The sequence below is a fragment of the Pavona decussata genome, unplaced genomic scaffold (assembly GCF_977016875.1).
Source record: "Pavona decussata unplaced genomic scaffold, jaPavDecu1.1 SCAFFOLD_619, whole genome shotgun sequence".
Lineage (NCBI taxonomy): Eukaryota > Metazoa > Cnidaria > Anthozoa > Scleractinia > Agariciidae > Pavona > Pavona decussata.
The window spans coordinates 58,581-84,724 of record NW_028145867.1 but is presented as its reverse complement, the minus strand read 5'-3'; the positions used below and the strand labels follow the sequence as shown (position 1 = coordinate 84,724).

Here is a 26,144-nt window from a genome sequence, read left to right as displayed (position 1 = left end):
TTTGAAGTGGATACGTTTCTAAGTAGCTACGCTTCGTGTGTGATTCTGTTACCACTCAGTATTATTATTTCGCGAGTTTGGGGTCAACAATGCGCACTTCTTTATGATCTTGCAAATTTGAATAACTTCAATCGGTTGACGATCTTGCTTAATTTGTCAGAAACGTCCAAACGCTCTATCGGGACTCATCAGGTAATTGTTCAGTTTTTGTTCGGAAATAATTGTATTGTTATCAGCAGTCATTGTTGCTACAGTTTAACTCTGTAACATACTGCCTCAACTCTACAAATATAGAACACAAACGTAATATAGTACACCGATCCGTGTAAGATCTTTTTGGTAAATATACAAGGCAAAAATATCAAAGTATTGTAAGATGGAAATCTATGATCTGTTACATTTAACAATTATTCCACTCGCGCTTGTTTCATATGAGATGATATTGCATGAACAACGAGGCACGTAGTGCCTAGTTATCCAATAAGCGTAGGTGGAATAGATGCTTATCAAAAGCAACCAAGGAACGTTGCTAGATCTTTCTGATTTCATTTTGCAAGAGAGACCAGAATACAATTTAATGACCGCTGTTTCTAAGGCATGATACCATGCCCGATATGCCATGGTCGCTAGTACTCGCTTAGCCAATCAAAACTCTCTGGAAATGCATATATTGGTGGTCAATTGCATATATGAAGGTTATTTGGAGGTCAAGATCGGACATTTGGAAATTTATGTTTGGGCAAAGTGGAAATTTAGAAACAGGTTAAAACAAATTTTTCTCAGTCCCATTTTGTGAGGAAAATATCCTTTTTTTCGGCAAATGTCAATCGAACTAAAATTTGATTCGATTTACTTAATATTTAGGCGTGTGTTTCAAGCTTTTCCTGCCGCACTTGCTGATTATCAAAACAACTCACGTTGCCAAAACTGATGACATCACAAATGGTACAATTGGCTTACCTCCAATTCAACAAAGCGCGCGTAAATCGGCGCTCGGGAATTTTAAGGTTTTCGAAAAGGAGGCAAAACATAACCTATTTCACTGGCCAAGGTGTTAAAAACGTATCTCAGGCTGGACTCTTACGTGACCGTGGCTCAAATAATTAATGGCTGTGTAGAAGAATAATCTCAGACGAGTATAGGCCAAAGATAACACAATGATTTGGGACCAAAATGGTTCAAATCCCATATCACTTTCAATAGCCTCCGTCAGGCCACACGTACCTAAATACCGGAGCTGAGGGGTGAATGTGGTAAGTTATAAGAGCCAAATGACGTCATCAAATGCTTTGATTTATTGACTTACTGACTTATTTTGACGCAAACTAAACCAAATTCTGGACGAATTCCTGACTCCTCCTCTTCCCTTTGTTGTTGTTGTTGTCGTTCTTGTTCTCCTCAATGCTCCTTTCGTCGTTCTTGTTCTCCTCAATGCTCCTTTCTTCTTCTTCTTCTTCTTCTTCTTCTTCTTCTTCTTCTTCTTCTTCTTCTTTCCTTCTTTGCCTCAAATTCAGTGTTATTAATCAAAGAGCAGGATGGCGCAGTGGTGAGAGCACTCGCCTCTCACCAATGTGGCCCGGGTTAGATTCCCGCCACATGTGGGTTGAGCAATTTGTTGTTGGTTCTCGTCCCTGCTCCTAGGGTTTTTCTCCGGGTACTCCGGTTTTCCTCCCTCCATAACAACGACAACTAAACATTTCCAAATTCCAATTCGACCTGGAAAAAGTAGATGAAAGAGCCACTCTGTCAGGAATCCACTAAAATACCCATACTTTTTTTTATATGTAAACAACAGTCAGGCTTAATTCTTTTTATAGTTTTACAAATTAAAACCCTCAGCTTTCGAAAGGGTACTTACATATCTGAAGGAACCACAGTACCGCTATCAGTCATACTTCGCTCTTGTTCGTTAAATACATAAATTAAAGGTCCTTAACCTGACAAGAGTGAACATATCCTGAATTAGTAGACCTTCTTGAGTGAATATTTGAGTATATGCTATTTTGATCGTTCACCGCGAAACCTCAACGCTTGTGATAAAGTGTTTTTAACATACGTATTAGCATTCCTGGTCGCCATTTGGAGCATTTCATAGCATAAACCGTTTCAAGCTTTGGCACCGAAGCAAGATGAATCTTAGATGCCGAGTGGTATAAGGCTGTTCACATTTATGCAGGCGGTGTGTGAAATCATATGCAGATTAACTTGAAGTGAATTTGCGGTATGGATTAATATTAACCGGTCATCTTACATAACACTAATTAATACCGTTTAAACGCAGGTGCGAACTTTATACGCTCCTGTGGAACGTCAATATCTCAACTGAGCTTTTTTCGATAATCGGTTTGTGTTCAAAAGAAAATTATGGTTAAATCCCGAATCTAAAGAATTGCATGAAACCTGGTTTGGTAGTTGATGTTCAAAGAAATCTATGGCGGAATCCGTTCTCGCGGGACTACATTAATTTTACACTTGTTACTGGTTTTAAGGACAAACATCGCGCATCATTCCACACTATATGGCATACGATGATGATGTAAATCAAAATTTTCCTAACCAAAACTGCCAACTATGTATTGATCAATTGCAATTGATGTAAGGCCGGCTGTTGAACACTTTGAGCAGAAAGCATAAACAAAAGTACAAAGTGAGTTTCTTGCCAGCTGTGCACAGCTTTGTAAGTTTATAAAAACAAAAGAGATGACGAAGAGAAGATATCAAATTCCGCGAGAAATTTTTCCTCATAAACAGCTGACTTTTTTTAATGTTATCAGTGAAAAGAGTGAAATGTTTGAAATGTTTGCCGGTGATTATTTTGTAAGCTTAACATATGGTAAACACTTATCAGCAACTGAGATAGCCAGTGTTATTGTATTGTTTGGTGCAGCATTGTATTTTCTTTTCTCCAAGCGATAATTTTGCAGATCAACCCGGGTGAAGAGATCGTACGGTGGTCTACGGTAATGCGTTGAAGCATTCCACTAACCGCACCCATTTAAGACGAACCGTTTAGAAGTCACAGAAATGTCATCATTATCCCCCTATCCAACCTTACATTAATAATAGGTAAATCGGAATTTTCCATTAAGAACGAAGTAACAGACCAAGTAACAAACGGTAAACAAGCCTGGAATTCCGTTTCTTTTAAGACGCCCTTCTTGGTGTCACGCAGCTGTCGCACGCCAGAAAAGGTTTACCACGGATTAACATTTCTACGATGTCAAAAATAGTTGTAGAGAAATGCTCAATTATTATTTTTAATGGTGATATACTTTGCGGTGCTCATACGCACTCGTGTTGCCTTTTAATTCATTTTATCCTTTCTTGTCAACAACAAATTTATACTAGTAGTCAAGGCTCTTAAAACCATAGGATTTTAAATTACAATCTCTTGGTCATTTCTGCGTTTGATTCGGAAGGTGGGTAGGCCATGTCAGGTCATGTCATGTCATGTCATGTCATACGTCACATGTCATGCGCGCTGTTGTAACGTTTTTGCATGTTATTGCCATGAACTAGCAAGAAGTATTTTAGGCATGATATTTGACTCACACCGCCTTTCCTTGACGGTACAATGTTCCTATACAATTCTAAATCTTCTTCATGTGTTATGCGACTATGAAGCTGTAGTAAGCTCTTGAATCGGCTATTTTCAAAGCTTTGATAGCGGACCTTCTTTGTAGAGGCAAGAGAGACTTAATTTGCTCGCAGGATGTCCCTGAACAGCGGACCTGTTAATTATTCAAGGGTTTATTTCGGTGGATATCGGTTCGGATAGTCTTAATGGCCTTAGAAATTCGTAGAATAAAATTCCGTTTCCTAGAACTTTCTGCAACTTATTTTTCAGTTGAAGCGTCCGATGAGATCCATCTGCATTAGCTTATACAAACATGTCGTTAAAAGGTATTTTACTTTAATGTTCTCGTTGGCTGAGTGCCAAGCTCTTGTTCAGGACGCAGCTAGGAGCAAAGTCCCGCAAATTGCACAAATGACGTTTTCTCACAATCTACAGAACGTTAACCTCGCCCGAAAAGCTCACGTTACACACGCATCAAAGTGCGTGCTAAAATTTGGCTGTAATCTGAAATATACACCCTGAAAAAGCAGTTTAATTCGGAAAGTTAACTTGAACAATACGTAAGAACCTTCACCCGGGTTTTTAAAATAAGCTTTGCAGTTTCCATTTCGGTGTCAACACATCAGTTTCATTTGAAAAAGCCTTTGTGTTGATTCGCGGTCACAAAACGACACTTTTTTCTCAGACCTTTATGGGTTTCTGATATCGATAATACAGATTTCCCGGAAAAGAGAAGCGTGACTTCAAGGAAGTCTAATTTCCCGTGGAGAATTTGGACGTCAATTAAAACACGGCTCATTTAATCTCGGTCGACAATTTGTCAATATTGATTAATCGACTGTCCAGTTTTTGGCATGCTCGGATTTCAATTCACATCGACTAATTAATTGTATCTGTAAATCGCGATAAGTTTGTCGTTTGTTTGCAAAAGTTGTTCCTATAGGAACAATTTTGGTTGCTTTAACTAGTTAGGAATAACCGAAAATTTGTATGTTGATCGATGGAACTGAACATAAATTATTGCATGTTCAATTCTATAGTGTTCTTTTCTTTAACTCCAAAAAATATACTTTGATCTAACTGGTTCAATTCGTGCGTGTCACCGATCGTGACGGGTTCGCTTGAATGGCTCTCTCTTAGTTAAAATGACTCGGTATCAAACTGATACTTGGTAGCAAATATTAATATTTAGAGTACTTTTATATTGGGCGTTTCTAGATAAAGTGGTCACGTCCCTCTTTCCTGTTGCTAAGCAACAGATAAGATGACCCTGCAAACAAGATTGGTGTCATCCACACTGAGTATAGTAGTTATCTAAGGCACGTGAACCAGATTTAAAAAGTGCGTTCTCATATTTGTTCAATGTTGAACTCTTACGGCTCCAGTGTAAAGGTATATCTATTTGCAATGTGGTTGAATTCATTAAAAATTTACGGAGCTGGTGAAGAAAGCCTCGACGACGGAAAACGTCTGAAATCAATTGAAAGTTTTTAAGGCAGCTTTTTTTGCTCATCGTAGATTAGCATCAGTATAATATTCAATCGATTTTACTTCCTCGTGTTTTAGCCTGTGACTTGTTTAAGAATTTAGATCAAATACATTTGAACTGAAGAGTGTTTTATGGGAACCAGACTATCGAGTTTCGGAGATAAGATCTCCACTAAAGTCCACTTTTCTCGGTTTTGACGTCTTACTGAAAAACACGCCCTTAATTTGGGTTAAAGATAGTTGGTAATTTCGCAGCCTGAAATGGCTGCTTTGACATACCACACCATCACTGCCAAGCGTTATCAAAACTGATTAGATGTGTTCGGAACCTAACTAATCTTCAAATCAACCAAACCGTTTACGAAAACCAAAGGTCTATTCTCGTATATTCTGAAGTATTCATCCAGGTTATCGGAACTTGAACCTTAAAAACAAAAAAAATCTAAAGCATAACTCTGGCTCTAGTAGGCGAAGAACAACCACTTCGTTGTCGTTGAAACCTCAAAGCTCAAGGCTTCAATTCCGAACTAGAGGAGTTACAATGGAAGTCGGCTAGTTTTCTTGGGGCACCTAGCCCACCCTATACTGTCAATTCCGTATCAATGCTGTTTTTCACAAATATCTTGTGAACCAACATTGAGATGGCAGGGTAATGGGATCTATCCCACGAAACGTGTCTGAGAATGTGTAGATAAGAATTTCAGATATGGATTATATGAAATTCGCCTATATATTTCACATACATATCTTCACCTCTACGGGTATATTACGGATTCACAAATTCAACAGTCCAAGTTGGGTTGATAGCTCAGTTGGTAGAGCACTGCACCGGTATCGTAGGGGTCATGGGTTCGAATCCCGATCGAGCCTGAATTTTTCAGGCTTTCTTTTCACAGCTGCTTAGTTGTGTACCCATAACAGCGATGGCAACTCAATCAATAATTCTAGTAATTCCAAGTATGTGGCTTTATAACTAATCACTGATAACTGACAACGTTGACTGGAAAGCAATTTCTCGCGGTCCGCAAGTTTCTTCCGGTGATATTCAGGGTAGAAGGATTTTAAATTGGAGTAAATATGCCTCGTTTATCGACGCAAGGATCTGTCTTGGCATGCGCACTGAGAACCAACAAACTTTTTTTTTTGACAAACTTGAAAAAAAGCTGGTCGTTGTTTTTCAAGATGTTCACCATTGTCGTTGGGCTCGGCAGAGTCCGTTTAAATTATTCCTGTGGTATTCTCGATGACCGTCAGCCTAGAGTGTAAGATTTTTCTCCTGCACATTATGGTTTCATATCTAGTGATCGAAAGGACGCAGAATCATGAGAATCAGGCCGGCTGAGCCCGAAACGATTTGAATGCGGAAGTCGGCTCATTTGGAACCAAAAAATGGTCAAAGTAAAAACAATTTATTTTGCGGTTCGAAGATCGATTATGTGACTGTAACTGATTTGAATCGTCAGCTAAGGTCTTTTTTTAAGCCAGAAATAAAACTGGCAAGTAAATATAAGCTATAAATATAAAGTAATTTAGAGTCAGTATGCGTATAAATGGGCATCTTATTAGTCGGTTTACATAACCGGTTACGTCACTGCAATTGTCTCAGTCAATTCGGGCCTTAAGTGTTTTGGTTGTCAATTTTTCACGAAAGCGTCTTTGCTCGTTCAGGCATATTTTACCCTCTGGCAAAATTGTCCTTAGGTGGGTTAGTTAATAATCGACCAACATTAACTCGTTTCACAGCAAACTGATTATCATGTGAATGCTATTCATCGTGATGAGTCTGGCGCGCGTAGACACTGAAGGCAAACTTGTTGAATTTAATGAAAAAACACTATGGTTGTGAATTTTAGCCTCACTATCATTGTAACATCTTCAAAATGCTTTTAGTTCGAGTATTGAATAAAGTCTTTAATTTACGCGGGCTGGAAAAGAAAAATGCGTATATAAACTCAGATTTACGCTCGGATTAAAATTAATCAGAGCCGATGCCGATCGTAAGCCTTGAAGAATTACCAGACAAATAACAAAAGCTTTTGACTTCTTTAGCGCGCTCAGTTGAGATTCCAAACCTTTATTAATGCAACTGTACGCATGGCTGAGAAAATAAGTGCCTTGGCATACGGAACAAATTTTATTGTTTACCACGTCGGCTTTCTAAAAGACAAACCATTCAACTCCTCCGGCGCCGTCCGTTTTTGTCCCGCGGCTTTCATCAAACAAATGAAATTTATCTTTGGTCACGAAGGGAAAAAAATGAGCAGTTTGGCCATTTATTAAAAAAAATCACTTAAAAATATACAAGTGTTGCGTTCATGCTGGCGAAAATCAACAGAGGAAAGCCATCTGCTCGCTGGAGCTAATATGCAAATTATTTGTTATATGAGATAGTTCGGTAATAACAAACGAATTCAGTTGACTAATGGCCCGTCAGTTCTTTTTTTCTCTGGCTTAAATTATTACCGAAATTTTAGTTTCGATAATCAGTATCCACTTTACTGCGAGTTAGCTTTGTGACAGTGCACAAGATTTGCCCGGTTTCTTTAGATACAGGGCAAGTATTAAATTTATAACTATTATGCGCCAAAGAGGATCTAACAAAAAAGGTTTCACGGCAAAGCCTTGTCAAATAGACATTGCGGTGGCTTGCAGACTGGGAGTATTTGTGTTGTTTTCCTTTCATGTTTTGGGACCAAAAATTAATCGAAACAAGACATCTGGTGTTTTAAGTCTAATTTCCATACGAATGGGAATAAATCGTTTTCAGTTTTACACAGTTTTTCCTCCTCCAAATGAGAAATTTTGGCTTTGTTTTTGTCGAGTGTTGTCTGTCTGCTGAAAAGGATTATTGATCTTTGCAAAACGAAGGTTTGGGGATGTTTGAAAGTGTTTTGTTTTATTCGTGTGTCTATTGCGAGTGACAACTATATATCGCCCCACGATGAAAGTAATTTAAAGTTCCTTTTATCGTCATGAAAAAAATGCGCTCAGTTTGTCTGACATCGATTTTCGTTATAAATCTTAAAATATTCAAATGAGGATAAAATAATTTTCAGCATTTAACCAGACTTTACATGGCTGTTCAGTGTGTGTGTGTTCCCTTTCTCGACTCTTCCTCAGAAATGAATATCAGATTTGGATTTGCATAAGCACTTTAGGATGTGTTACCAACGGAAAATTAACAGTTTTCGACATCCAAGTGTTCGGTTCATTCAATGTTGTAACAATCCAAGCTGACGGAAAATTAGGCTTGGATTTGGCTTTTGCATTTGCCTGAAGAAGCTGTTCAAAGAATTGGCAAGAAAAAAATGTTCATGAAAAGGAGACGATAATAATAATAAAAAAAAAATTGCATGCGACGTCAATCAAACTTTGCTGTGACGTCATTGTTCTAAAACACCAGTTCTTCGAGCCGCTTGCAAATCGCCGTAGATCGATAATGTTTACATTTGCTCCATGGAGTAACTATTCGTTTGGTTGATAGCTTTTGGTGTTTTTCTCTCTTCCAGTCAGTTAATCTACTGTCAGACGCCTTGGCAATTCAAACTGCCATGGCTGTGGCGATAGCGAACGGTGGAACACAGCGCCCACAAAGACCTCAGAGATGTAGTTCGGGTGGCGGACCGAAATTCAAACTCATTCACGAAGGCGATATCCAAGTTTGTCGCTTGAACCATAGCCGGACTTTAATCAGCAAAGTGTTAAGCTCCAAATTTCTGAGAAGATGGGAGGCGCATCATGTCTATTTGGGTGATTTCCAGATGTATTCCGCAACGGTGAGTACAAGAGCCTCGGCTAACTCTTGATATTTTTGTGTACATTTAGTATTTTGTGTGGTTGGTTTTATCTGGCGTCCGCCATTTTCTTATCGTAATATCGGCCTTAAGAAGTAGTAGTCATTTTCAGTAGCGCTGGCTATGGCTCGAAGCACAACGCAGTGCTAAGAAACTAAGGAAGAATGTAAGATTTTGAAATTTCCCCCGGCGAAGGTCTAAAGTTAAGCACTTAACGTAAGACTTGATAAATAAGCTTAAACCTACGATACAACCAAGAACATTTGTATGGAGTGACTTTGCTTAAAGCTAAGACTTTTCTTTCAGTTTTAGTTTCAACGTGAAAATACATATTAAGCTCCTATTGTAAATCGACATTAGAGCGAGGAAATAAATTGCGCCGTTCGTGATACCTATTAAACTTATTCCGTTTTAAATATTATCTGTCGATCGGTATGTTTCGAGATTGGGTATGTTAGACTTCCTTTTAAAGTTGTCTCTGTAAAATGGAAAAATTGAGACGTTCGGACACTGAATGGAACTCTTTTGTCGCTTTTTTTGCTTGTGAGGCGTTTCAAGGGCTTCTTTAGCTTTCTCTCAGCGCGATGGGCCGATTTGGAATTAAAGTCGATTTTACAAGTACTTCTTTCAACTCAGCACAGCGCTCAACGCACAATATAAGCTGAAGTTTGGCTGTAGTTTCTTTGTGAAGTTGGAAGTTTTGTTGAGTGGAATTCTAAGGACTTTTTTAAAGATCAGATAAATTTTAACGCTCAATATCTAGTTCACAAGCTTAGTGTACCCGTAGAAAGCAAGTAGCGAGAAACCCCGCATATTTCAACTAATTTCTGCTGTGCTGTCAACGTTTCCAACATGTTTAAATCTTGTTTGGGTTAGACGATTTCCTTTTATCAAGTGCAACACGATATGTGTTAACTTTCTGTGCCTATTGAATCAATGGCACGCCAATGTTAGTCAACTAGTTGATCCTCTCCGGTTATGTCACTGAAAGAAATTGTTTGCAAACAAAACTGGGCCATATGTTTTCATCTCAATGTAACCGGGCTTCTTAATTTATTTATGTTGTTTGAATAGCTCACTTTGGAAAAGAGACAAAGACTGGCAGCTTGGGGCCAGCCTTCCATCTATTCAACTATGAGATCACATGGGAGAGGGGAACCCCAAGTCAACTAAGTCATATGCCAAGCTAATTACATACAAAATTTACATGTTTGCACGGAAACAGAATTTTGGCACTTGTGTGGACCAGACTTAAGGCTACCCAAATTGTGACACATTCCAGATGCTCATTAGGATGAAACATGAAAAAATGGAATGGCACATTTCGCTCTCTGGTACGTATGCTTGGCCCCAAAATCCCCCGTTTCTCTCCATAATGGTCTCATACATGTAGTTGAATGCATGCCCTTTCTCGTCCTAGGCTGCAAATTTTTAAGTGAGCTACTGATTGCATAACAACATTTTATGGATAAAAGTTGGAATTACTCTGAGAAATTCTCTTGTACAAAATCTTTCCAAGTTTAAATGTTAAGATAGGTTAATTCTATCCTCCTATTTCACCTTCCCTTCTCTAAGCGCCATAATTCAGGACTCCAAGAATAAATGCCTTCCACTTACTAGTGATAACAGTGACCCATCTTCTGAGGGGGACTATTGAAATAATTACCCCGGCCCGTAGACTTGAAAAACTAAAACATTATAATCTCCCTTCTGCAATCACCTGTTATGGAACGAAAAAAACTATTATCCTTTGGCTATTTGAGGATATGTTGTATGTGAAATGAGCCAGTTCAACAGAATGGTATCATAAGCCTTGATCAAACCAGTCTAATCATTGAAAGAGGTTTTTACTACTTCCTGCACAGTGATTTGTAAGGTATTCAGTGGGTTTGTCTGTGCTCTAAAGGTGTTTTTCAGTTGGACTAAATACAAATGTTTGCCTTTATTCCAACTTACATATCTCTGATACATGTATGGCCAATCAGCTAAAGAAAAAAGAAACACTTTCAGCTGCTTAGAAAAACCCACAAAAATGCTTACTACTCTACCAATCTCCTTAACATGATGTTTTAATACTGTATATCCCTTCAAATGAGCGCAGCTGCCATTATGGTGCTTGGTTTATACATGTATGTGAACATGCCTTTGATTTTGATGGAAACTTCCACTCATGCATTGATGTTGATTTTCAAACATTTCTGCTTTTAATATAAAAATCAAAAACAAAATTTCTTTTGAGCAATATTTGGTTAATACTATTTATATTGCTGTGTAGAGTTTCAACTAACAAAATGATATTTATTCAAAATACATGTAGCATATATGGCCTCAGGGCCTGTTTTAATTTTTTGGTACAGACATTGTTTTGGAATTGCTTTTTATTTCAGTCATTATAGGTTATTACTATTATTGGTTTCTCCTTTTGTATTCCCTTTTAGACAAATTTTGTTTATTAGAACAGCAATAATTTCATCCACTAAGAAATTCAGCTCAAGATCTACATGTTTTATTTTTGTGATGCTTTTAACCTGATACATGTAATGTTACATTCTTAATTAAGAATGTTCTTTTATTGTTCTTCTAAGATATAAATATGCTTGTTTAATACAGATCTCTGCTAAGCTACGGTTAGATTTTTATACAAGGTTTAAGAAAGGTTAACCTTTTTGGTGTTTGTCATGAAGTGGTTTGTAATACAACTTATGATTAATGAAATCTTAGCCACATAAAAAACTGCCAGCTACAGTGTACAATCTTTGATCACATTTGATCTATTAGGTATGAAATTTTCTTTAATATTTATTATTGTTAACTAGGGTTCTTGCTGATACGACTGATATTTAGTATATTGCATCTTAGTAGTAACCCCACAAGATATTGATGCATGTTTCCTGGAGTATGTCATTTAATTAACAGCTACAAGGGAAAAATCTTGTATTATATTGTCAAAGAATGTACTAGGCATTGCTTCGTACATTTCTTGAGTGTTCTCAAATGTTCAAGAAATTTCAACATAATGCAAGGTTTTGCCTTCGCTTAGGATGGAAGCTATTAACTAAAAGCAAAATCTTGTGATAGATGTGCAAGATTTTTTAAAGCTTCTCTGTTTCCCGGTTATGTATGTACATGACTGATACTTGTATTAACATTCTTCCAAATTTGAAGATCACATTCTACATGTACTGTACTAAACATTTCACCATAAAATCAAATAACATAAAATAATTATGTTCTCGCTACCAGTGCATCTCAAAAATCAATAGGGCAGGTTTTTCGTTGTTTTTAACTCTGACAAAAGTTGTTGCCTTAGACAAAGCACTTGCAGTTTCCATTCTATACATGTGTATACTGTTATCAAGACTAAAACTAGTACAAAGTCATTTTAACAAAACTTTCTCAAAGCTGTTCCACAGTGAAAGAAATATATTAAACTAATACAGTACAATTAAATATTAATATAGAAATATATTATATATATAGAGGTTTTGTCTTTTTTGCCAATGTTTTGTAACATTGTGTGTATGTTCCCATAATTTACTGTGACTGTAATGTATTTTAATTTATACTTGAATAAGTGTGACCTCTGGCTCTCAAGAAATGCCTTACCAAACAAGTGTCCCCCAAAAGAAAAAAATGCCCCAGGCATTTAGTAGAGAACTAGGAAATGGGAGGTGTTCATCATGCAGTACAAAATGTGAGGCAATTATTTTTTGTACTTGGTTAAAAAAATTTACAATCATGTATTTTAGGTGTTAAGCTCCATAAAAATTATGCTCAATGTGGCTCTAAGGCATGTGACCATTTCCCAGACTTGTTGCTGTTCTTGTAATAAGGGCATTTGCTACAGTTGCAAGCACAGCCTTGTGATCCCTATCGTAATTAAACACGTCTCTTGAATAAATGCCCCCTCTTAGGTAAGCACCCCAGGCAGGCATTTCAGGAAAATAATTGCGATGTGACTTTTGCAGCTCAGTAGCTAAGGACATTTCCAGAAGATTTAAAAGTGGTGACTGTTATCAAAATAGTGTATGATCATTGTAACATTTCAGGAACCATTAATAATAGTTTTGTTATACATGTAAATTTATTTCATTTTGTTGTTGTAGTTTTTTGATCAGGAAATAGTATTCTCATGTTGTTCCATTTTACTCACACTCCTCATACACGATTGGGTTTACATGTACCTATGCGCTAATCCTACTTATGCACCTACATGTGTCTTTGGCTATCCCCAGGTGGGGAGGGGGGACCCCCCAGAAAACTAGACCTTCTTATTCTGTCATCTCAGGTTTTGTAATGCCAATCCATCCAATGATCCAATCTGATTTATATCAGACATAATAATTTATGACAGTTCTTACGATATGTTAATTGAAGGTGATGCTGACCACAACTTAGGGCCTGGCTATTAAGTTCATTATTTTTCCTGCAACAACTCTTTAGAAGGGGCAATTTCATAGCTTTTATCTTTTTTTCCTTCCAAGAGGGGGAAAAAAAGCAGTTTTGAGAGGAAACTTTACAAAGACCCCTCCCTTGCCTGGGGTCCCCACTTAGGGGACGCCTGATAATAGGCGCATTGGGTTGAGGTTGAAATTGTGTTGTGACTGATCAGTTAACAAAATAATGCACAGTACAGCTTGTGCTTGAAGACAGTGTACAGGGTATGTAATTTACTTCAATTATCTGACAAAATTGTGTTGCCTTAAGCTCTTAACAATATAGATGAGTAGGAACTAGACCCCTGTACTTGGAACACCATTTGTCTCAAGTGTAACAGTGCCCGCAGGCTAGCATGCTTTCCATCCTGCTGCTTGTAAATTTTAGTTAGTTAATTACTTACTAGTTTTTAAGGTGTGAGTTGACCAGAGACTGTAATTAGCTATTGCTGTAGCGGCTCCCCTGCCATCATTTGCTGTCTTTTGTTGCAGTTATTTAATTGTCGATTATTCTTGTTTTTATTGTACATGGCAAAACTGAATAAAATAAAATATAGAAATATAGAAATAAAATGTATGACTTGCCAGAAATTATAGGTTTAATTGTTAGTGTCAAATGTATTTTTGTGCAACATGCAAAGTGATCAGATAAAGATGCTTGTACAGTAGTGTTGTTTGAGTTTTTAGGTACTTACATTTTCCCAGATCAACTATAGTTTGATCAAGTTTTAGGACCCCAAGTTGTTATAAATTTACTTTGTGCTATTATGACCTCAAGGTACATTTTACAAATGGAATGAGCTGGCAGTATTTCTGATTGGTCGAGTTAACTCTTATTAATTTTAGAAACAGGTGTAGAGTGCTAATACTGAAGATGAAAATACTGGCACAAAACTGTACTCTTGATGAATAATTAGACTGGCTTAAACTGTGATAGGGATCGAAAGGGAGGAAATTACTAGTAGACACATTGTCTGTTTTATTAAACGCAGACAGCTATCACCACATAATGTTGTCTGGGAAAAGAAATAAATTTTTAAAGGTTTCTTTAAAATAGGCGTTTTGTTAAACTGCAGGCCAAACCCGTCCCAAATTATTGTGGGAAAGTAGTACAAACCAAAAGTCAAGCTATATTGATTTCATGTATGTACATGTAAACATTAGCTACTAAATAGTGGCATGCTTGAAAAACAAACTACAACTACAGGGTTAGGAATTATGCAAACCTTCACATGTATTAACCTGCTGTGGGGCATATGTACAATGTAATATCATAAACTGATTAAAGATGGAGACTGAAGGTTGAATTGCTGGTAAAACATGGCCATTTTCTAGCCAGCGTAATTATTAGAAATCCTTCATGTTGACAGTGATGGATGACAGTTTGATAAATTACCAAACGTTGACAATTTTTACTTACAAGTTAATTTAACATTGAAAAATCCACAATCTTTATGTTTTGTCTAAGAAAGCTTTTAATTTGTAAAACCTCTGAGACTGCTTTATAGATATAAATTAAAAAAGGGTTGCCACAGTCTGGGAAGAGTCCGGGAAAAACAGAATTTTTTCAAGCTCAGGGAAAAGGCAGTGAATTCTGTATCAAGTCAGGGAAATACTAAATTCTATTGTACCTCAAAGTCAGGGAATTTTTTGGGAAAAATGTTTGGGAAAGTGTTTCCTCGTACATATAAGTGGCAAAGGTACATTAATGTTGTTTGAAAAGACATTTATGAAGGAATTGATATCCTGTGGATTCGTTGCTGGCTTTATTGGCAGAGAAATTGTCTTCTGTAGACATTGGAAACTGGTTTGTGGTCAGTTAAAAGTCAGGGAAATTTTTATTATCGTGATATGTGGCAACTCTGTAAACAGAAGCCTGAATGTGAAAATTAAAGACTGAAATGTCCAATGCAATTTTAACACATGCAATCAGCTAATGAAACAATGGTTTCTTTTATATTTAAGCTACATGGACATAAATTGAATGGGAGTGTAGTCGTAAGATGCTATTGGCTTATCCTTGCTGTTTTTATTATTGAATTTATTTTCTTATATATGTGGTTCACGAAAAATGTGTCTCTGATAGTTCTCCTTGAATAAATAAAATCATCTAAAACGATTTGACTTAGTCTGGTGGCAACTATACTGTCTGGCAAGGTGGGATGTGTTAAATTCGCTCTTTTTTCCTTGTAAACATTATTTAGTAGGCTGTGTCAACTTCAGTATTTTGATTAATCCATGGCCTCTGTTGACTATTCAGTGCCAAGAAATATTTGTTAAATTTACTTAAAATCATTTGTGTCTTACATTCTAGCCTTGTAGCTATGGTGTAAATGAGGTGTTTTATGGCCTTTGAAAATTAAACTGTAAATAAAAAGCCAAATTAAACCAATTTGATTGGAAAACTACTGGTCTAGTAAATTTCCTATTATCATGCAAATTTCCCTTTGTAATTATTTTGCCTATAATCTTAGTATGGGTTATACATCAATTTCACTGCAGTGTACACAACATTTAATTTGCATTTTTTATTTGCTTACAATGTATTTTTACAACAGTTTTTGTCAAGCCCTTTTAAGGAAAGAAAATATCTCAGCAGTAAAATGTTTTGTTCTTAAATTTTGTAAATAGGTCTGTTGCTGCAGTTTGATGCCTGAAAACTGTAGATTAAAAAAAGTTAAATAAAAAAAGACTGGTAATTTTTTGTTGCATGCAGTGTTTTGGACAAAAGACAGTTGATGAGCGGCAGGTGTTTTTTTCATATTGCTTAATTTTTTTTTTTTTTTTTTTTTTCGGTTTTTAATTAGTCATATTCTATTTCCTCAATATATTTAGTGTTGGATATGAAAAATGCTGGGGTTGATCTACTCCAGAATTGTGATAATATTACTGACAAATACTGTATTTCAACAAAATTAAAGTAGCTTCTCTGGTAGTATTGAACAGTCCTATATACAAACATATGATGATTGTTCATAATAAATGATTATTGTCTTCTTCAATAACATGCAAATATTCCACAGTTTTGTTGTATTGCCGTTAATGTTAGCAGCTTGTGAAAAGTTCAGTCAATCTGCATTATGTGTGACCAGTAGTTTTGAAATTTGAACGGAGTTTTGAAAATCGCCAGCAAGATTTCAGAGTTTCCATAAAAATTATTTTCCCGGCTAGCATATTGACAGTGTAATGCTTTGAATTTTTCTTTAACAGCATTAACTATTTCAAAAACAACAATTATTGTTTCTCAATTTGAATTTGAATTTTTTTCAGTTAATTAGTCTTTTTCAGAAAGAGTCCCAGAGATCGATATCTTCAAGATTCCATTCAAACATTAACTTTGAATGTTCATGTCATTCTTGGAAATACTGGTCATATGTGATGTAGCCTGACTACACACATTGTACCTGTAGGCTGATTGTGAAGTTCACATTAGATTTCTTGATGAGGAGTCAGAGGCCTTTATCAATGTAATTGTCATTTTGATGTACAGAAGTCAAGTCAGGGAATGAAAATCCATTGATGCTGGAAAGAGCATGTTAGCAATTAGTAAAATGGCCAAGTTTGAGAGTCATTTCTTCAAAGTTGCGAAGAGTTATTTTACTTCTGTGTAATTATTCAAAGAAATTTTACAGACCTTTGTATGGTTGCAGGTAAAATTGCCAATCTCCATACATGTACCAGACAGTGTCTGTGAAATTTTCTCTTTTAAGGGAGCTATACATATCTCCGCTAATAGTAAATGACTTTATATTTTAAGGTGCTGTTTTCAGCAGTGTCAATGGATTTTTGCTACCTGTCGACCTATGTCAAAAAAATTGATGATAAAGGAGGATTGCAACTTATTTTTATTAATTTTGATAGTTCTTTGTTATACCTACATATTTCAAACTTTGCGGAAAAATGATTATTGATTGAGTTAGGCATGCTGCATGGACCTTTGGCAAAATTAATTTTTTCCCAGTCTATCCTGAGTCCCACTGAGTCATCAACAACATGGTTAGTATTACTAAAACCAAGAAATTAATTGAATAAACTATTGAGTATAAACATTGTTTAAAGTTCTGTGTGTAAGCTATACAATTCTTTCCAGATTTTTGGTTGTCCACTGCTGAATAACAGTGGGTTTTTAAGTGTTCTGTAGCATGACTGTGTTCTGGCCCCAATCACTTTAATTTTGGGGGAGGATCTCAAGCTATTTAAGGCCTGCATGGTCTAAAGTGTGTTTTAACTAGCAAAACATGGGTGATCAACTGACATCATTTTTGGCTAAACCACCCAAGACAGGATGCATGCCTGGGCGACCTTATTTGAGAAATACAGGATGTAATACTGGCTTATAAGAGCACATTGTTTTAGTGTCCTTTGCTAATTTTGGTGGCCTGAAGGGAATCTCAAGATATTTTTAGTTTCTCAGTGGATCCTGCTGGATTAAAGTAATACTGGACCTACATCAGGTCTGCAATGAAACAAAATAATAGAAACGGTTGGTGAATGATCTTGCTTGAAAAATCTTGCTCTGTGTTTGTTGCGCTTGACTGTATAAATCTTATTCACCACTATGGGAATAAGATTCTATGCAGTGGGAACATGTGCATGTGCTGCCTTGGCAAAATGTTATGCTCTGTGGTTTTCATGCTTGTAAATCAAATTATGCACCAATATGTTTTAAGTATGGGTATCCCATACTGTACTGTAGCCCCTCTCTCTAAAACCTGATGTTTCATGCTCACTGTAAGTCTCCTGCAGCGCCATTGGAGCATTTGGCCTCTGTGTGGAAAGCCATGGCTCTCATCAATGAATCATTTTTTTTTGTGCCTAGGGCCCGTTTCTCGAAATTCCTGATAACTTACCAGGCTGATAAGTATATTTTTTAATGCTTTTTTGCTGATTACAGGCATGGTACTTTGCCAATGTTTTCATAGAATTATAAAGATTTTAAAATTTAGCATTCAAAGCTAATAAAAATTGGCTTCTGTTGAGAAACATTTATCACCAAAGGCACTTTTTGGGCCCGGTAAGTTCTTGGAATGTTCGAGAAACGTAACCCAGGCCCCAAGGCAACATGTAATCGTGCTGCTTTGGAATTTCTTGTAAGCTAAGCAAATGTTTGATGTCACCATTGCACTTTCTGATATAGTGCACGCATGAATTTTTGCAATTGTGAACACAATGAGATAAGTCAGTTTGGCTCCAGTTTAGAAGCTGTAAATTCTCATTCCTATTAAACTACTAGACAATCAAGATTTCCTGTGCACTCCTATGTAATCGATTATACAATAATCTGTACTGCAAAGCTATTGCAGTTGTATTCATAAGTGGCTTTCGGCCTAGCCACATGTATGCACAACAACAAACAACAACTTACAACAATTGCAGACCTTTTTTTTTCACTGTATTCCACGCTCACATTAAGCTGACTGCAGGTCACTTCTTACTCCTTGTTTTTTTGTCTTTGACTGACAGTTTTCTTGTTTTGTTGTCTTTTAGTGTGTAGGTTTTATGGAATGTCCGTTATCATATCAAGATATACTGGATGCGTACACTGTTAACAGATGGGATACTGGCCAGCACTTCTGCATCAGAGTAACAATTCCTGATGGCTCTGTGTTACTTAAGGTGAGTCAATGCTGTGGGCGCTATTGAGCTTGGCAGCCCTTTCAAAATGACTGTTTTATGAATAAATGAATGAATGAATGAATGAATGAATGAATTTATTTATGTGTCAAAATACAAGACTTGCCAAATGAAAAAAATCCTTCTACTAATTGGGGACAGAAAAGAAAATAAATGAATTAAAAAAAAATAAAATATAAGACGTTAGTCAAAAAATATATACATGAAAGTTATATAGATATAAGTATAAATGTAAATTCATTAAAAGTCACAAAGGTAGCAATTGCAATGTTCATTTTTTTAAAATCTACCAAGGTCCTGTTTACGGATTTTTGACTTAAATGTCTTGAGTGAAAATTTGACTTGAATGTCTTGAGCAACATTGCAGGAGGGCTAGGCGTAATTCCAAAGGGGTCTCGTGGAAAATTTAAACGGGCAATGGCAAAGAGGTTTGCTGTATGTTGGTTAAAACTGCTCATTACAAATATTTGACTAAGAAACTCTTTTTACGGGGGATGACGTAGTCTGAGCCAGCGTCTTAAATTTGGAACCGCATTCCTTTCGTCGTCTTGGGAGTCAAAAATTGCCCTGTTTTTTTAACTTTCCCGTACCCATGCCTGTCCCGAAAGAATTGTGTGATTTTTATTGGCTGCAACTTTGAATCATGTGTAAGTCAGGTTGGATTGCACCATAAATGTTCATTTTACCAGAAATTTGCATAATTTTGTTTACGACGTAACTGATGCGTGACATGGCACTTTCCGCGGTAAAAGCGGTAAATCGAAAGAATAACTTCTAAGAAACACTCGCCATTTAACACGGTGGAAAATGGAGTGTTCCTGGCGAAGGAATCATGCTTTGTTTGACAGTTGTAGAACCACGATGAGACTGAGAAGAGGTCATTTATAAGCTTACGTTATCGAATCACTAATGGATTTCCAGTACAACTACAAGGGAAACAACATAAGGCGATCATCGTGACTCAAACTATTCCATTAGCAAGGATAGTTTTATCACTGCGAAGCATACAATTAGAATAAATGAATCAGCATCATGCGTAAATGCCAGTATAGGCATCTTGTCTAACATTATAAACCCTTTAATCCATAAGAGTGCCAATTGGCACATAATGCCATAACTCTGTCAATATTTGACAGGATTTCTATGAATTTTTGACGCCAAGATGGTCTTGTGAAGATCTGCTCATTAAAAGGATGGAAACCTAACCCCCTCCCATATGTGATATGGTTGACCACCCCTATTTTCCCCCCCTAGAAGTTGTGGCTCCTAAGACATCTCTGTCATTAATGAACATGTTGAGAACTGCAAAATAAGCTATAGTTTAGGGGTATACCTAATATACACAAGGATTGGGACGTGTAATTGAACTTTTAAATTTTTAACTTTTCTCATTCACAATTTATTAGATCAGTTGAATGAAATACACTCATGAGAAGCTTTAAAATGGTATATCATACATGGAGGCACATTGAGTTTGTAGTCCTGGATCCAGAGAAAATGTTGTTTTGCCTTAGGGGTTAAAGGGTTAAATTGCTCTTACAGCACTGGGATGAAAATATGAAATGACTTCTCTGAGGAATAATAAACTATAATCACTTTTTAGCAATTTTTCCAAAATACTCAGAAGAAAGTTGCAATCCATTTCCATCCTAGCCATTCATAGCCACAGATGAATGATTCTTGGACTGGTAGGGTTATTGTTAACAAATCTGAAACATTATAATGGTTGAACGTTTACAACCATACAAAAATGTTTTTTGGCTATACAAACTGACACTAAAAATAAGTGACATTGGCCCTTTAAGTGAAGCATGCAACAAATCATTGTCTGTAGGCAGGAAAATCACCAGCCGCAGGAACAACTTGAGTGGGCCACACTTAGTGCATGTTACATTTCTTAATGGAATGTGTTCATGTTGTAGGTCTAAATGAATCCAGGTTAAAATGATTTCAACTTAGGTTGATTTGTATTTTTCTTTGTTAAGACTGGGTAATTTACATCTGAAACAAAGGAAAATACAAATCAACCTAGGTTGAGATCGTTTTAACCTGGGATTCATTTAACCTACAACATTTATGCCATTCATCGATCAAAAGCTAAATCTGTCTTTCTCCTGTAGGCTTCCAATGCTTATTTAAGAGATCAATGGCTGCACTCACTTAAATGGAAGGTACTGCTGCTCTTTTTTGTTGTTTTGGAGTTTATTGCCTCTCTAGACCTATAGTTGATTGTGCACAATGTGCATTTGTTTATGTTGTGGTGTTTTGTTTTGGTTTTTGTTTGCCTTCATTCTAGATTATCCTAATGAATTGGAGGAAAAAAGCAGATAAAAGTTAAACTGGTTTGAAAATTGTCAAACAAAAACTGATCACAAAACTTGGGTAAAATTGATAACCATAATTATATTATACCAGCAAATCAGTGAGGAGGGTGATGAAAATGGTGAGGTTTCAGGCCCTGTAAGAAAATGACAATCCATGCAAGTTACTTGTAGCAATAACTAACCCTGACTAGCTAACACTAGACTTCGTCATCAGTACTGGCTGTCTGTTAATTTTTTTAAAAAACAAAAGCCAGGATTTGTGAATAAACGGCTATTATTATTAACCGTAATTATGTGTTCAGTATTTTCTGACAACGGTGGTTCTCTCAAACCTCTTGCTAGTTCATAGTAGTTTCAGTTTCAGTTTATTGATTTCCGTCACATATATATATATACACACACACACAATATTACGATTCATATTTATTACACCCATTTTGAAATCACTGGTGATCCCTGCAATCTGATTGGCTCTCAACAGTGCGATTTATTCCTAAATTGCACCATTTTTTGCTCTAAATCGCATCCTTTCTTTAGCCCATCAAAATGGAAATGAAGTAACAAAAATAGAATGTAATATTGACAATGATACACTGTGATTTCAAAATAGGTGTAATAAAGTGGTCATTGAACTTTGTGTTGTGCAATTTTGGTCTGAAATCATCCTTGCTATTTCAAATCAAACTCGTGCTGCGCGCTCATTCGATTTTGAAATCACGCGTATGATTTCAGACCAAATTGCACTCCACTCAGTTCAATTACCATTATTAACAAAATGTTAACAAGGCAAGGTAGCCCTAGGAAACCAATAAGGCTTATGTGACAGAATACCTTGGATACTATTCTGATATTGAAAATAACTTGATAAGTCTGGCAGGACTACATGTATCTATCTTAACAGATTAATATTTCTAATATATGAAAGTACTTAAAACCTTGATGCCATCAAACGTCTACTTTCTGAAATGAAATTTTGTTTGCCTTGAGTACAGTGGAACTCCTTATGGACTCTCTATAATACGTTTGAACCTCTCTGTTATGGACAGTTCACTTGGTCCCTGAGAGACCGAAATCCATATATAAAGCCTACTTCTCTAAAACAGACACCTCTATAATATGGACACTTATTCCTGCCCCCTTGGTGTTCGTAATAAAGAGGTTCGACTGTACATTGTATTTACTGCGTACTGTATGTTAGGCACAAGATGTTTTGTTCATCATTTCTCATTTCTCATTTCTCATGTTACCCATCTTTGTACAAGTTCTAAATTTCTAATACTTATATACTTTTGCAGGTTAACTTATTAAGATACAGAAGGCTTATATCAAAATCCAGTGATCCTGAAGGTCTAACAAGGGAACTGAGGGTGAGCACTGACACATATCTTTTCCTTATACATGTATATATTTTTAAAATCATTCCAATCCATTTGTTGTACAAATTTCAACAGCTGAGACAAACTTAACTATGTATGTCACGTAGTCATTTAATAAACAGTGTTAGACAACCATCTGGACAATACTGTCGTTTAGTCAACCAGACAGTAAATTTGTAATAGTTATACTGTATATTATGTATCAATGTTGTATTCCCATGGTCATGGTTCTACTTTTCCTCGGATAGACAGACAGACAGATAGACAGATGGTCAGACAGACATTACTGTCGCATCAATAATTATTACTGAAATAGCATCAAGCATCAATGTTGTATTCCCATGGTGGAAACTGGTTGATATGACTGTAGCTTACAAACAAGGTGCATACTGGAAAATCTTTCTCAATTGTGAATTTTTTTTAAACAATTATATTTAAGTACATGTGACAGAAGCCTTCATTGCAAGCCACCTGTAGTTGAATTCGAGGGTATGAAAAAAGTCGGATTTGTCATCCTAGAATAGGTGAAATCTCTATCGTCAGCCTGGCGATATATTTCACTGTAACTTACAGCTCTGTTACAGTCAGTTAACTGCTCCGACTTTCTTCTTGGTGACAGGAACTGGTTCTTTTCTCACTGACAACACCAATTCAAGATGATGTCATATTTACAGTTCCACTGGAAATGGTGTCTGATATCCTTGCACATGTAAGTTCATGTATTCTTACTGTACATTAAAAACGATCATGTGCATCTTTTGATATCTGCAGAGTACTTATTACATGCACATTTTTGCTAGGCACTGTCACATTTAAAAATAGCATGCTGATTCCATGTGTTCAACTGTGCTTATACAAATATAACTTTAAGTTTTAAAGCAAAGTTAAGTTGCTGTTTCTGTTATTGCAGCATTTTGTTTCTTTTTCTGATGAAGAACAAGAGAAAATTATAATTGTGAGTACTTTGAACTGTTACAGACTATAATTATACAACTGCTTGGTAGAAGTTAATCTTTGTAAAAGTGTATGGGAAACTTGCAAGTGGCATTATTATGTTTCCAGGTTTGTAGGTTTAAAACACTTTACTCACATTTTAATACCACTACTCTTGAAAGCCGGGATGAATAGCTGAATAGCATTTGAAGGTTTCTTGGACAGTAGAGCAACATAATTGCAGTCCACATATCACAACCCAACCTCCCTTCCTAATGTGATTTGTGTTTGACGAATGTTCCCACTGCAAAGTGGAGATTTTTTCCTTTGCTTCCCATCATACTCTGAACAGTGTCGGTACCTGAAATGCCTGAAGAAACAAAATCATCCACTCTGCCAGGAACGTACATTAACTACATCATCTGGAGTGTACGTTCCTCTCCTTATCTTAACCAATGAACAAAGAGCATTGTACTATTTTATGATTCGTCTATAATTTGATGGGAATTCTTACTTTTTTTTTTTTCATTTCTAACATTGCCTGGTTGTTTTCCTTTAAGACACTTGCACCTGTTCTGGAATATGTTCAGCCCTCACCAGAAGTCTGTGCTTTCTTTAGCAAGGTAAACTGATCGACACCTTCTTGGTTTAATTTAAAATTTAAATTTTAATACTTATATAGCGCCCTTTAACATCTAAATGATCAAAGGCGCTTTACAATCCAAGAAAGCTAATATTCACAAATCAAATAATTACAAATCAAATCAAATCAAATGTTGGTTTTTGAGGAGAGGGGAAAACCGGAGTACCCGGAGAAAAACCTCTCAGAGCAGAGTAGAGAACCAACAAACTCAGCCCACTTATGACGCCAAGTCCGGGAATCGAACCCGGGCCACATTGGTGGAAGGCGAGTGCTCAACAACTGCACCAACCCTGCTCCCCAAGTGTTATTATTACAGAGCAGGTAATTAACTTTTTGGTTTTCTATTTGCCTCCAGCACTGCAAAGGCCAACTTTATAATAACGAAGTATTAGATGTGTTCCTTCCAGCTGTTCACAGAATTCTTAAGCACAACATGGTGAGAATTTTGTTTCATCTTTGTTTTTATACATGTATCCAATGTTATGGATTCATCATCATCATTGTCATCATCATCATCATCATCGTCATCATCATATCATCAGCATCGTCATCATTATCATTATCATCATCATCATCATCATCATCATCATTAAGCTTGGGAAAGCTGGCTCAACAAGGAAACTAGCCAGTCATAAAATAAAGAAAGTCTTGTTGTCTTTGCTGGTCATTTACAAGCTTCAAGTAGTCAGCTTTCTTCACTGAAGTAGCTGGTTGCCAACTTAGGGGCTATATACTAATGGCAACCCTGAGTTCGATCCATTGGTTGGTTAAAAGAATAGGAAACAATTGAAAAGCACTATATACTACTACTAGTAACAATATTATTACAGTAATCATCATCGGTATCATTTGTTAGTCCACAAGTTCTTGGTGTCCAGTCCAGAAGACTGTATTACTATGCATCAGCTAGCTCTTGGTATCTTTTATTAAGCTTCACAAGGCATTGATACCAAAAAGGCCACAAAGATTTTTTTTATTGAATGCATTTTTGTCCTGCACAGGATTTTGGCAAGTATCCTCACCTCAGAATGTTTGTTCAAGATTATATTTATACACTGTTCTGTAAAGATGAAGATGCCGATGTTGTGAGAGATTTTGTTGAGAGGTTAGTTCTTCTAACGTTTTGAAATCATGCAAACTATTGATTGTCTGTTGATTTGTTATTCCCTTTTATTGCTCATTTTTGGTCCATTTGCTGTCTACTCTTGAGTGTTAATTTTTTTTCATTTGTTAGTAGATACATGTACCTATGTGTGTTGTGCTGTCTGCGTGTATTGTGTGCTTCCAACCTTGTAATGCAATTTATTTCCACACAAATGTGGCTTCCTAGTTCTTTAACTCTATTAGTCATTAATTTTAGGAAGCCTGTACCTTTCATAGTCCTATTGTAAGTCAGTATATTTTTTTAAGCAAAGGCAGTGATAAAGTGTTGTTGTTGCCGTCAATAGCCAATAGGCACATAGAAAGCCATGTATTTTCTTTTTTTTTTTTTTTGCAAGATTCATCCCTCTACTTACAACATTGTGTATTCTAGGTTCAAAGTTTTTAATCTGTTTTGAGCGTTTTTAGGGATTTCGTATGCTTAGAATTATGGGTAAATGTACATGTACCAGTTGCCATTTTTTTGATATGGTGGGTTATCACCTGCAAAATATTTTTGGGCGTAACCCTGGGACGGACGAACACCCCACTTAGGGAGGAAGGGTAATATTCCTAACATCTTCTTACATGCTACAAAAGCTGGTTTAATCTCCAGCTGTGGAGGGAGCCTGCTGTTCAAGTATGGCTTTGCCTTTTCATCTTACACTGCCGTCGTGTTTTTTTGTTTGCCAGTGTTCACAGTCCAGGAGCTGCCTGCCCACACCCTCGCGTGCTTCCAAATCTTGTTGCTGTTGTCCTTTCTGCTGTTTACTCCACGTTTGACCAGAGTGACAAGTTG

At 36.5% G+C, this 26,144-nt stretch overlaps 1 protein-coding gene across 2 annotated transcripts in view; it reads left to right on the top strand.

Annotated features, from left to right (window-relative positions):
• LOC146449146 (C-Maf-inducing protein-like) overlaps nucleotides 1–26,144 on the top strand; it is a 41,524-nt gene that overhangs the window by 3,316 nt on the left and 12,064 nt on the right. The window contains exons 1-11 of one of the 2 annotated variants that reach the window (XM_085101962.1): nucleotides 46–192; nucleotides 8,575–8,841; nucleotides 18,783–18,911; nucleotides 21,050–21,100; nucleotides 22,549–22,620; nucleotides 23,249–23,338; nucleotides 23,540–23,584; nucleotides 24,123–24,185; nucleotides 24,561–24,641; nucleotides 25,207–25,310; nucleotides 26,039–26,143. In XM_085101962.1, the coding sequence (XP_084958088.1) occupies nucleotides 8,617–8,841; nucleotides 18,783–18,911; nucleotides 21,050–21,100; nucleotides 22,549–22,620; nucleotides 23,249–23,338; nucleotides 23,540–23,584; nucleotides 24,123–24,185; nucleotides 24,561–24,641; nucleotides 25,207–25,310; nucleotides 26,039–26,143 (965 nt within the window). In that variant the 5' untranslated portion in view covers nucleotides 46–192; nucleotides 8,575–8,616. Of the gene's footprint in view, nucleotides 1–45; nucleotides 193–8,574; nucleotides 8,842–18,782; nucleotides 18,912–21,049; nucleotides 21,101–22,548; nucleotides 22,621–23,248; nucleotides 23,339–23,539; nucleotides 23,585–24,122; nucleotides 24,186–24,560; nucleotides 24,642–25,206; nucleotides 25,311–26,038; nucleotide 26,144 lie in introns of those variants that run through there. The other variant, XM_085101963.1, reaches the window with a different exon arrangement.